Source organism: Condylura cristata, unplaced genomic scaffold (assembly GCF_000260355.1).
Source record: "Condylura cristata isolate star-nosed mole 26May11 unplaced genomic scaffold, ConCri1.0 scaffold00001, whole genome shotgun sequence".
In the NCBI taxonomy this organism is placed as follows: Eukaryota; Metazoa; Chordata; class Mammalia; order Eulipotyphla; family Talpidae; genus Condylura; species Condylura cristata.
Genome location: NW_004567102.1, coordinates 12851624 through 12864231, shown reverse-complemented (window position 1 = coordinate 12864231; position 12608 = coordinate 12851624). Strand labels below are relative to the sequence as shown.

General features: G+C 39.9%; 1 protein-coding gene across 4 annotated transcripts in view; it reads left to right on the top strand.

Moving 5' to 3' along the window:
• The window catches only part of ADGRF5 (adhesion G protein-coupled receptor F5), a 106292-nt gene that overhangs the window by 41341 nt on the left and 52343 nt on the right, over positions 1-12608 (top strand). For all 4 annotated transcript variants that reach the window (XM_004673548.2, XM_012723430.1, XM_012723441.1 and 1 more), the window contains exon 2: positions 8328-8453. In XM_004673548.2, coding sequence (XP_004673605.1) covers positions 8352-8453 — 102 coding nt within the window. In that variant the 5' untranslated portion in view covers positions 8328-8351. The remainder of the gene's footprint in view (positions 1-8327; positions 8454-12608) is intronic.

Below are 12608 nucleotides of genomic sequence, written 5' to 3'. Positions count from 1 at the left end.
CTGCCACGCCATGTGGATCTCCTCCGGGGCAGGCGGGGATCGAACTCATGCGGAAGTGGCTTTGGCTTCTTAGTGCAGTGCTTTAGCCCGCTGCACCACCAGGGAGGGCCGTTCCTGTTACTCTTAATAGGCTTAGTTAGACAGTGCAGCACATGGTTAAAAGGATGGCTTCTGGAGTTCAATTTCTGCACCTGCCACTTTACCAGCTGTGTGATCTTGGTTCAATTAATTTGATATCAGACTCTTAATTAGATATCACACAAGAGCCACTTCATGGGGCATTGTGAGTATTAAAGAATATAATACAGTCAATGCTCATGTCACTCCCTGGCACATTTTTTAAAGTGCTTAACAAATATTAGTAATTTAACTATTTTGCTTGTTAGCAGTTCCAGCCATTGTCACACTGGGAATTAAGTATTTGATTCTTTAGTCATGCTCCTCTACTCCATTAGATTCTAACCTCTGTGGAGATGGGAGCATAGCCTTATTTCTGCCTACTTCTTCACTATCAGAGCATCTGGCTTTTAGCACAACTTAATAAATGATTGTCCAGTGAATGAATACATAAGTGGAAAGAATAAATAGACATACTCATGTAATATTTACAGTAATCAATATAATATAAGGGGAAAACTAAGCACCTTGGTCAGATGTGCATGTTCATAGGAAAAGGGAGTTATTTGTAGCTGTATGAGAATATATACGATAACCATCACCCAAAAGCTGTGAGTGCATTGGACAATGAATAGAATTTGAATAGAAGCAAAAATGTTGGAGCATAACAGCCAAGGAAACACCAAGAATATTGTCATTTTACCAAATTTGGAAAAATAGTTTGACAATAAATAACTAATGCTCTCTACCTCCCGGATTAATTCTCAAAGATAAGTTTTTGTATGTTTACATTTTCATGAAAACAGGAAAATTTCTTGCTCTATTTTAAATTATGAAAACCAACCAACTTTAATAAGTTACCAGTACAAATATGATATGATAGATGCTTGCTAATTACTTGCTCTGAAAAATAAAATTCAAATCATAAAATTCAAGAAAAATATTTGACTTATTCTGAAAGTAATAGGGAGCTGGATAGGCTATAATATATGAGAAGAGTGCTTCTGGAAGCTCTTTTGCATTTTTCAACCCTCTGATTTACTACATCACCCAGGTGTTCACTACCTCTCGCACACATGATTGCAATGACTTTGATTTTTTTTTGAGTTTATGATTAACCCATTTATTAAGAACTAGTATTGTGAATTTCTATATCTTTTTGAAAGTACCCAAGAACCCCTCCAGTATTTTCTTTTTTTTTATAACAGTTTATTTTTACATCATTTGGTACATTTTTTTTTTCCCCATCTCAATTGTAATCCCCAGGGGTTTCCCATGCAATGACTTTGATTTTTAAAAATTTTCCCTTATGTTATTTTTCAGTTTTGTACAGTATTTTATTTCTCCTTTCATTCCCTGAATCAGAAGAATTAACATAATCAACATGGACATCCTACCAAAAGAATTTATAGATTCAATATAAATTTCAATGACATTCTTCAAAGAAATAGAACAAATATTTCTGAAATTCATATGGAATCACAAAAGAAAAAAAAAAACACCTCAAATAGCCAAAATTCTCCTAACTAATAGGAAGAGTAACAGAGTTATTATACCCCAGACTTGAAACTATACTAAGAAGCCATAATAATAAAAACAGCATTGGCACTGAGACAAAAATAGACACACAGAGCATTGGAATCAAACTGAAAACCCAGAATCAAAGCCACGCACATATGGTTAAATATTCTATGACAAAGAGCAAAGGACATACATGGACATCCATTTTTTCCTTGGTACAGGGATGCAAGAGAGACATGAACTCAGGCTTTCATAATTAGAGTGCAGGCACTGACCTCTAAAGGATCCATTACAGTTTGAAAAATCTAAAATACCTCACAATTATTTCAGATCCGATGTTATATATCACTGAGTTTTCAGAGCCTAATCCCAATTTTGAAAAGAGTGCAGTGAACTCCTTAAGTGTGCTAATAAGAAAACTGAGACTAAGTGAGGTAAAGGGACTTGCCCCTGGTCACATAGCTAGTGGGGCTAGAATTTATGTTTCTAGAATCGTGGTCCAGTGTCCACAGAAAGTTTTCCATTTGTTCTTGTTGCTATCTCTTTAAAAGTTCTCTTAGCCCAAATGGTAATTTCTTTTCCAGAGAATCAAACTGCTTGGTTTATATTTTTAATTACCACTTATTAATTGTATGGTCTTGATGAGTTATAACCTTCCATTTTCAACTCTGAAAAGTAGGGGTAACTTGAGAGGGTTAAATAACATAATCTTCAGAGAGAGTTTAGCACCATGACTGGAACATAGTGAGCATCCAATAAATAACAAGGCTCTTATAATCATCAACATCCTTCTCCTCTTCTTCATAATCACCAATGTCTTATTTCTTCCTCCTCCTCTTCCTTGTCATCCATGACAACGATCCACAACTTTATCATCAATGGTTTGCCTGAAATTTTTTTTTATCATCTAGAAATTTAAGGATCTTTGGTTAAATTAGGTTGTTTTCTTGAGTGCTGACTTTGCTTCTAGCTACCTTTAAGATTCACAGTTATTTTTGGCCCTAAGTTCCTCATCTTTGAAAACAATGAGGTGTGTGTGTGTGTGTGTACGTGTGTGTATACACATGTACATAATTTAGAAAGGCTGAATCAGAGTGAATTCTAACCAGTCTTACAAATTTGAATGTGTGTTTTTATGTTCTTCAAACATACCAACTATACTTTGAACAATGTTCATAAAAATTATACAGAATAAATATTCATCAAATACAGAAAAATAGGAGGAAGGGCCACACTCACCCCTGTAAGTGACAGAAAACATAAAAAGTTACCTTGAATTCTAAATCGGTTTTTTAGAACTTACCTAACAGTTCCATAGACTGGGTAGCTTATACAACAGAAATTTTATTCTTACAATTTTGGAGGCTACCATTCTGAAATTAAGGTGTCAGCAGGTTGATGCTGGTAGGTGACCAGCATCCTCTGGCATTTTCATGTGGTTCTTTCCGTCTGTGTGTCTGTGTCCTTATCTTCTTTTCTGGTAAGTTTTCTGGCCTGACACCTTCATCTGACAGCCAGGGGGGTTACAACTTCAGCACAGCAATTTTGGAAGGACACCACTCGGGCCAGAACAAATTCTGCCTCTATTACCAAGCCCTTAGGAGGCATGATCTCTAATCTTTACAGCAGCAATGCAAGGTAGGGATGTGGAATCAGGAAACTGAGGCTTCAGAGGGTCTAGTATCTTGCCAGAGTTACCAAGGGGTGGAGCTGGATTCAGAAGACAAGACAGTTTTGTTACAAAGTCAATGCTCTTGTCAATGCAGGAAGGAGGGAATCACCTGAATGTTAATGCCATCAACTTCATGTTCTTTCCAAGATGGAACAAAAATAGTGCTGGCTTCTTTGGTGAATGGTGGTTGCACAGGAAACAATGTCCTCCCGAGTCATATCACAATGTCACAGTAGCTGGGCAAGCTGCTTTAGGGAACTTCCAGAATTGACTCAATGGACTGTCTCCCTCACCTCTTTTGGAAGAGATGACTACTTTTGCTTGTGCTTTTCTCCGTTGCCTGAATCCTCTTTTCTTTCTCTACTACCCTTTGAAACATCACCCATTCTCAGGCTCCGGTCAGTGACTCCAAATCTCACCCAGCTCCCCCATCCTCACCACCAGTCCTGCCCACCACTTGCACACTGCAGCTCGCTTCAGAGACCAGGCCAACATGGGGGCAAATCTGGCTCCATTATTTACTAGCTGGATGGCCTCGTAAGCTCTGCAGTCTCTCTAGGTCTTTATTTTCTTATCTATGAGTTGGGATTTAAGTATCAACCTCACAAAATTATGGTGAGAGCTAACTTCAATGACATAGATGCTGCATTTGGTTAACACTGTGACTTATACATAGTAGATTGCTGTAAATAGTGTCTTATATGCTTTTATTTTTTTCTCAGTATATGTCTCTTTAATTGTATGTTTCAGGCCTTTCTCATGGGATTGAGCGTCTCTTGGAGGCAAAGACTAGAATCCATTTCTTTGTGAATACATAGCACAATTTTGGGAATATAGAAAGCATATGTATTTATTGGTTCATAAGTGTACAATCCAAACTACATGAGATAAATAGCACAATATTAAGTAACAGCCAGTGAGTCCTCCCTGGTGGTGTAACAGCTTAAAGCGCATCACTATAAAGCTATTCGCATTCACTGCAGCATGAGTTCGATCCCCTGCCAGGGAGCTGACCCATATGTTGTGGCAGACCACTTTTAATCCACCTGCTGCTCCCCTCAACAGTATATTTTAGTTGATCTATCTGTTCTGCTCCCCACTCTGTCTCCTGTGAATCCTCTCAACACCCCCTGCATCTCTGGCCTATACTTTGATTCTTGTATGCATAACTAAATAAATCTTTTTTTAAAAAGTAACAGCCAAGGTTATAGAGTTACATCAAAAATAGTGGGGAGATCATATCACGTTAAACCATTCATTCACCCACCATCAGTTGAGTTCCTCTTCAATATACTCTCCTTATGATTCTGTTTCTAAAACAGTTTCCTTGGGTTCAGGAGACTGCAAATATCCCTCTGCATCTGAAACAACTTGGGTCAATGCGAGTCTCAACTCCTACCTCCTGCACCCCAGAAATTCTAGTTTAATTGGTATAAGGTTATTTTAAAATACCAAACAAATATAAAAAAAAAGGAACTCACAGATAATTAGTTTGATGTGCAGCCAGAGACAAGGACCGTGGAAGCAGATGATAAACAAATATTCCAGGGAACTTCCTTCTAGGGTGGTGAAACTGGGTAGTGCTAAGAATAGGGTCTGAAAGATGGAGGAGGTACCTGGACACAAGCTGATCAAAGGTGGACATATTTCCACCTCTTGCCTTGTTACTACAAAGGAGCGAAGGACAGCATCAAGGTCACTCCCCAGAGAAGATGGGCTGAGGCCATCCATGAGCATGGGAAGGCAGAGCCGTGCAGGACTGAGGAAATGAAACATTTCTAGGAAGAATTCCATTATTGCCTGTTTGGCTCGGAATTCAAATTTGATAGTAGTGTTGCATCATTAGAACTCACAGATGTGGCTGTTATATGAATATATAACATATGTTATATGTTCTAACTTTGAAGGCATACAAGTCCACTCCCTCTCCTCCTTTCCCCTCCACCTCAGGCCCCCAGCCTCCAGTAAATTCTGGCCAGGTCAGAGCTAATGAAGGCTTTCCTGGACAGCAGTTGGTCATAAGTGTTGACTGGGTCTAGGATATGGGCCTGATGTATTTAAGACCAGTTATAAAATGGTGGTTCCTGATGCGTAATCACTCCTCCAGAGAATGTCAGTACAAACCACTTCAAGGAACTCAGACTTTCATCCTCTAACAGTGCTTACTGAGAATTCTGATTACTTATTCTTGGCATCTGATCTCAGGGTACTTGACTTCTCTCTCCTTCTCTTCTCACTGCACAGACAGGAAAATAGTCAGAGAAGACCCGGAAGTTGCTCATGACTGCAGGATTAGTACTAGGGAGGAAATCTTATTTACCAGCTTTTATTGTCTTAAAGATTAATTTATTTATGCACGCAGATCTGGGATACAGGCCAGAGGTGCAGGGGCAGTGAGAGGATTCACCAGAAAGAGAGTGGGGAGCAGAATAGGCACATCGACGAAGTACACTGTTTAGGGGAGCAGCAGGCCAGACAGGAGAGGTCTGCTGCGCTTTGCCAGCTTTTTCTAAGATACAGTGGGTGAGTTTAAGTAGAGAGTATACAGGATCTATAATTTTAAAAGAGAAAAAAAACCTGAGAATGACATCAGATAATTTTATTTCTTTTTCTGCCTCTGTTTGTATCTCTTACTCATTAACTGCCCTTCATGCCAAAGATTTAAAATAAATGTGAATTTCTAGTGGATTTGTAATTAAGGGGGCCCTTTTGAAGACAAATTACCGTGAATATGTGATGCTATGAGAACAGCATTCATTTGGAGGGTCAATGAAAGATTGATGTAGGTCAAGAAAGCTTGTCTTCAGTTGATTGACATCACGCCATCTGGTTGTCTATTATTTTTGATATTACCTTCCCCTCTAAGTGGTGGAATTCTCCCTTCTGTAGAAAGGTCCTCCCCCTCTCTGTGTAGCTGTTGTCATTTCTCTGTATCCAGGGGACACCCACTGCCCCATGGTGGTCATCCTACATCTCCTATCTATTGACTTGTCATTTTGTAATATTACCAAACAAGTCAACAGAGAAAAGAATGTTAATTGAATCAAGAGCTATCTTCTCCTTTGGGTCTCCTCTTTTGGGGGGAATACAATGGAATGTATTGGCTAGTGGATTATAAAAAAGAACCAGTTATGACCATTTTACTAACTCTGACCAAAAAAAAAAAAAAAGCCTACACCAGGAAATAGTGGAAAGACAGGGAAGCAGCTTCGGTCCCTCTAATGCCTGAGTCCCTCCCTGAAAGTCACATACTAAGGGAGTCTCAGTAGTCAGGCAGTTATTAAGTTTCACCTCCTTAATTAAATGTGTCAAGGAGGAACTAGCTAATAAAGTGCACCTAGACAGGATCTGAAAAGTTTCAGTTACCTTCTAAATACTGACTTTCCTCAGGATCCAGGATGATTGAGCCTGCCCAATACTGACAAAAGTCCACTCTTTTTCAACAAGGGGGAAAAGTAGCTTTAAAGGTAGAACTAAGCCATAAGTTGCTATAATTCCTTATAACAAATATCTGGTCTTAATTATCTGTTTCTGTCACCAAATTGCAAAGAATTTTCCAAAGTCATTGAGCTGTAGAATTTAAAAACTGTATTTGATTGCCAAATTTGCAAACTGGGTCAGTTTTCCAGGGCCTTCTGCTTCCTTCTTTTCCACTGGTGAAGAGGAAGAGGAGGCAGCTGACAGATGGTGATTGAAATACAATTCTCCCTGGCATGTAAGTCTTGGCCATCCCCTGTAGTTATCCTGGCCACAGTCCTCTGGCATTCCTTGCAGTGCCAGGACCAGGGTCTGAGCTTCCTGATGGTAGCCCTCTGAGTTCCACTCATGGCTGATGCCCACTGCAGCTTTTATGCCTGAAGCCATTCAGGGCTTTTCATCACATCTGAGCCTCAGAAAAGTCTGTGTAAGAATGTAAGAAGGGATAGTTATTCCCATTTCACAGATGGGAATACTAGTACTAGGAGAAGTAAGAGACTTTAAATTAATGATTATTTTTTGTTTGTGGCAATATTTGGATCTTCCTGCCATCAGATATTGCCCCCCTTGTGCACACACCCCCAAATCACCCACAGTTCACCACCATTACCCATTGTGTCTTTCTTCAAAAATAAGGGATTAATTCAAGGATATGAAGTTAGTTGATAATAACCCTGGATTCCAAACCATAGCTTCTGTCTTTTAGTCTAGTGCTCTTTTCAAATCAACATATGCATGTAGAAAGTTCAGTATGGAATAGAGACTGAATAAAGTTGTTTGCCCTGTGAGTTGGGATTAGTTCATCTGATACTTTACTTTCTACATGCAGCAGTAAATAACCCACTCATCAGGAAACATCATGTGCTCACCTCACTATAAACAAAGAGCTAGCAAAAGTAAGTACATAAAGTGAAATAGATTGTGATATTCATAGTCTATATTATTTACTATAAAAGACTGAAATATAACTTATATTTTTATGACTCAATCCAAGATTTTTCATATAAATGGGCCAGAGTCATGAAGTCAGTTTAGTTGTTTGCTACCAGAATTAAAAGTAAAAAAAGGATAAATTGGGGTATAATTTATTGAACACATCAGAGTTGCAGTGTCACCCCCATACAGTACTCATCCCCACATTATGTGTGCTGACTCACATATTTAAAGTATTTTTTCCTGAGTAATCTTCCCCTTTTTCTTTGCTTTACCTGTCTCTCACTTTTCCCTTTTCTCATTCCTTCTCTCTCATTTCCTTTTATGCCAGGAACACACCTAAGTACTGCTCACATCTGGACTGTTTACAAGTACCAGCATCCATCCTTCCTTCCCTTCCTTACCCTTTCTGACGTTGCCATTTTCTTGTCCAAACGTACAGAGAAGGGACTAATCTCTCTAGTCCATTTATTCATGCTCCTTCTTTTCTGTCCTTCATTGAAAAGGTTTTTTTTCTTGCAGCTGGACCAAGATAGCATTCACCCAGTCCTTTCCGTATTTGCTAAACAAATCATTCTGTCTCTAAACCATCATATTTCTATTTCAGGCAAAGCAACTCAAGCTTGAAGAAATGAAATCCCCAAGGAGAACCACGCTGTGCTTCATGCTTCTTGTGATTTATTCTTCCCAAATTACCCTGATCTTGAATTTAGAGTCTATTGTTCGTCCTTTGGTGAGTAAATCCATGCCTGCTATATTTTTCCTTGTCACTTTTTTCTGATTTCCTGGGAACGTCACAGATGGCAAATGCATTTTAAAAAAAAATGTAGACTTTTGGGAAAATGGTGGGTGGGATGGTGACCTCAAACAGATGTTAGTGTATTCACTGGGCTATAACTAGCATCCTTTAAAATCAGCCTTCTTCTCAAGGGAACACATCCAGGTACCTTCAAGAAAGATACTCCAGGCTCTCTCTCCTTAACTAAATTGCCCCCTGTAAATCTGAAGCATCACTCTGTGAAGTTAACAATGACTATAAAACAGATTGTAATGGGTGAGCAGGATGTGATCTGAAAGGATGCATTTTAATTTGAGCATCGGAATAGAATACATTTCAGAAGACGTCAATCTGTGTGCCACAATCACAAATTGATAATCCTGAAGGAGTCAGAGGTATTTTCTAAGACTTTGTCCACAAATTGCTCAAGTCACTTTGTCTTTGAGGAAGCTAATGGGAGTTTGGTTTAACTAAAGGGTATGGTAAGTCCTCCCCTATTCTGTAAGCAATTATTGGGTTATTACTTTCTGTTTTATAGTAGGTGTTTGCCTGTTTGTTTTCTAGTTTTTGTTTAGCCTTTAATATATCACTTTGATTAAATGGTTCTCTTTAAATAGCACGTTTGAGCGTGTTTTTTTTTCCCCCTTTCAACTCCAATCCAAGTAAGTCTGATTTTGATTGGGGGGAGGTCTAATTTCATGTCATATTTAAAATGCTCGATATTACCTTCAAGATTTTATTTTGTGACTTTATGTATTTCCTTCCTCTTTTTCTGTGTCTTTCATTGTTTGACGTAGGTTTTCTTTGCTCTTTTTGTTTTTTTTCCTCAGGATTTCTGGGGACTATATTGTATGCTTCTCTTTCCAAACTCCTAGGTGCAGGGTGGAGCCTGCCTAATCACAAACAGCAGCTCCTTTATATGAACAGAGGAGGCAAACACTGACTCTGCCTTTGGATTCCCAGGGTCATCTCAGAGCTCTGCTTAAAGCCCCAGCAAGAGGAGAAAGCTGTGGTTTGGGGAGGGTGATCCTGGGGAAGTAGCTCTCTCTGTTCCAGTTTCTGAGCTTCCCGGCTACAGTGTGCAGGCCCACTGTATGAGGCTGGTCTCACCACAGTGGCCCTGGCAAAGCCCCTCCTTACATCTGTCTGGTGGCACAAGCTGGTCAAGGGATCAGTAGTGACCCCCAGGGCTCTTTGTGGTATTTGAACTTCATCTTCTTGGAAGCTCCCACTGCTACCCCAGAGGACCTCACCTTTTCAGCCCTTAGAAGTTGTGATTGAGTCTGCCTCATCAGCTAACTCTGCATTGTGCTGTTACCCAGCTCCTTCAAGTTGCCACTGTAAAGGCAGCAGGTGGTGATGGACTTTTTTTTTTTTCAGTTGTGGCAAAATACATATAAAATTTGCCATCTGAACCATCTTTAAGCGCATAGTTCATTCAGTAGCATTGACTATATTCAGATTGTGGCTCTGAAATGCTACAAAAAGACACAGTGAAACAGTGCTAAAACAGGGGACCAGAAACAGTGACCAGGGTGGGGGAGAGATCACTGTTAGTGGGTTCTCACCCACATACAATTGCAAGGCCACTCATTGTAGAATCAAAGTCAGGTGTAACAGGAAGCAAAGCCCTCAGCACTCAGGTCAGGACAAGATCATGAGCCTATTGGTTTTAAGAAGTGAACCCCTAAAAAATCCATCTTGTCCTATGGCCTCTGGGGGCCGCAGGGATCTGATAACAGTTCAGTCAATTTGCATCTTGCAAAACTGACAATCTATACTTATTAAACACCTGCCCCAGTGCCTGGCCATCACCATTCTGCTTTCTGTGTCTGTGATTTTGACTACTTGAAATATTCATCTAAGTGGAATAGTGAAATCATACAGTATTGGTTTGTGTGTGTGTGACTAACTTATTTTATTTAGCATAGTGTCCTAGAAATTTATCTATGCTGTAGTATACATCGGCATTTCCTTCCTTTCTCAAAGAAGAATGACCCATTGTATGTATACCCCACATTTTGTTTAGCCATCAATGGACACTTAAGTGGCTTTCACTTCTGGGCAGTTATGAATAATGCTGCATGGTATAGGTACATGGTTGAAGAATGTTGATGTAGCTTCTCAAACTTCAACATGTGTATGCATCCACCTGGAGACCTTCTTAAAATACAGATCTTGGTTCAGTATGCTTGGGGTGGAGCCCACAATGCCATGTTCCTGACAGGTCATCTGTGCTTTGAGAATCATCATTTGAGCACCAAGGCTGCAGACTGAAAGCTGTCAACACCCACAGCATCAGCCCTGAGTCTGAAGCCTGTTCTCACCCTCAGTAGCTTTGGAAACTTAGTTATCTTTCTTCATTTCTCTGAACCTGTTCCCCCTATAGCTAATAATGTGAGAATAAATCTTTTTCAGGACTTTGTTGTGAAGTTTGGAAAGTTCTCACACATATTTGCTTAGCACAGTCACTAGCAAGAGAAAGTGTTTATGATTTGGTAGTTACTTTTACTAGGATGGTGTACAAGTTGTTGTCCTGGTACAAATAAGCCGGTGTGAAAGGACATTCCAATGGGACTGTTACATAGACCATGCCCTAACTTGGAGGTGAACAGGTGAAACTGGTGATTCCAGGTAACAAAAAAAGGAGGCATGAGATCTGGAAAAAGCTGGGACCTCTGGGGATGACCTTGGTTGCCAGCAATTTTCTCTTTGACATACAAATGCTACCTCTCATTCCTGATTGTTCACATTGACCTGAGATCACTTCCCCCAACCGCACCCTAACACAGTTATTTGTAAAGTCATCATTCCCAACAGGTGGGCCCGTTTCCTGGAGTTGGTGACCTTGCATCTTCCCGCTAAAGCTTGTCTACCAGGAAATCCCCTCTGGATAGAGCTGGCTGTTACTGCTCAGACACTCCCCAGACACTCGTCTACACAGTGGAGCACAAAGAGGCCCAAGTGGATGCTCTGCTTTCTGTCTGAAGCTCATACGCAGCTGAGAGCCAGGAACAATCTATGCTTCCTCATGAGTCCCCACAGTACCCTAAGTTTAAGAAAAGAGGAAACAGCTAGAGTCTCGCAGTACCCCCACACTGGGGTAACCTGAGGGCTCAGGAGGACAAGACTGGTGATCTGGTGATCTCCAGATGGCTGGACACTAGGCCACAGGCTACTACTGCCAGACCCCAGTGTACAACATTAGTGGGCTGTATCTGTGTTACTTTTTATAATATAAGAAAAGGAGGCTTTGAGTGAGTAAACTAGTTTTCCAACTAGGAAGATTTAGAGGAGGTAGAATTTAGTTTTTGGTGTGACTGCAGTACTTGCCTTCCTGAAACCCAGACCACTCGACTTGGCAGCCCAGGTCTTGTACCTTGTCCCATTTGGAAGCAAGTGTGTTCAGCACCACCACCAGGAAACTCCTCAGAAGTTTTAGTGCCTTAATATGTTTTTCCCCAATGATTACAAGTCTCAAGATGAAAAGTACGTCTATCTCACACAAATTGTGAATCCTCACTGGGCAACAGAGAGGTTACAGGTGACAGAGATGTAGATGTAGTACTATCTAAAGCTATGCCCTGAATGTTCCTAATAATCATCATAAAGTTTCAGGAAATAGTTAAAAAGCCGTGTGTATCTAGTGGTGAAAAACTGAAATCTTTCCCATCAAGATCAGATACAAGACAAGGATGTCACCACTTTTTGGTTAACTTAGTATTAAAGGTTTTGGCCTGAGACACCAGGCAAAATGAGGAAGTGAAAGGAATCAAGTGAGAAAAGAAGTGAAATTATCATTATTCATAGATAATATGATATTATTAAGCATATTATATATATATATACACACACACATATATATATATGTGTGCATGTGCATACATACACACACAGAGGATATTATTTATCCTCATGCCCCATCAAATTGTTTTTAGAAACAATAGATAAATAAAAGTGTCAAGTTACAAAGTCAACATAAAAGAAATCTATAGCTTTTTTTTTTAAAAGATTTATTTATTTATCCATACAGACCTGGGGTACAGGCTAGAGGTACAGGGGCGGTGAAAGGATTCACCAGAGACAGAGTGGGGAGCAGAACAGGCAGAT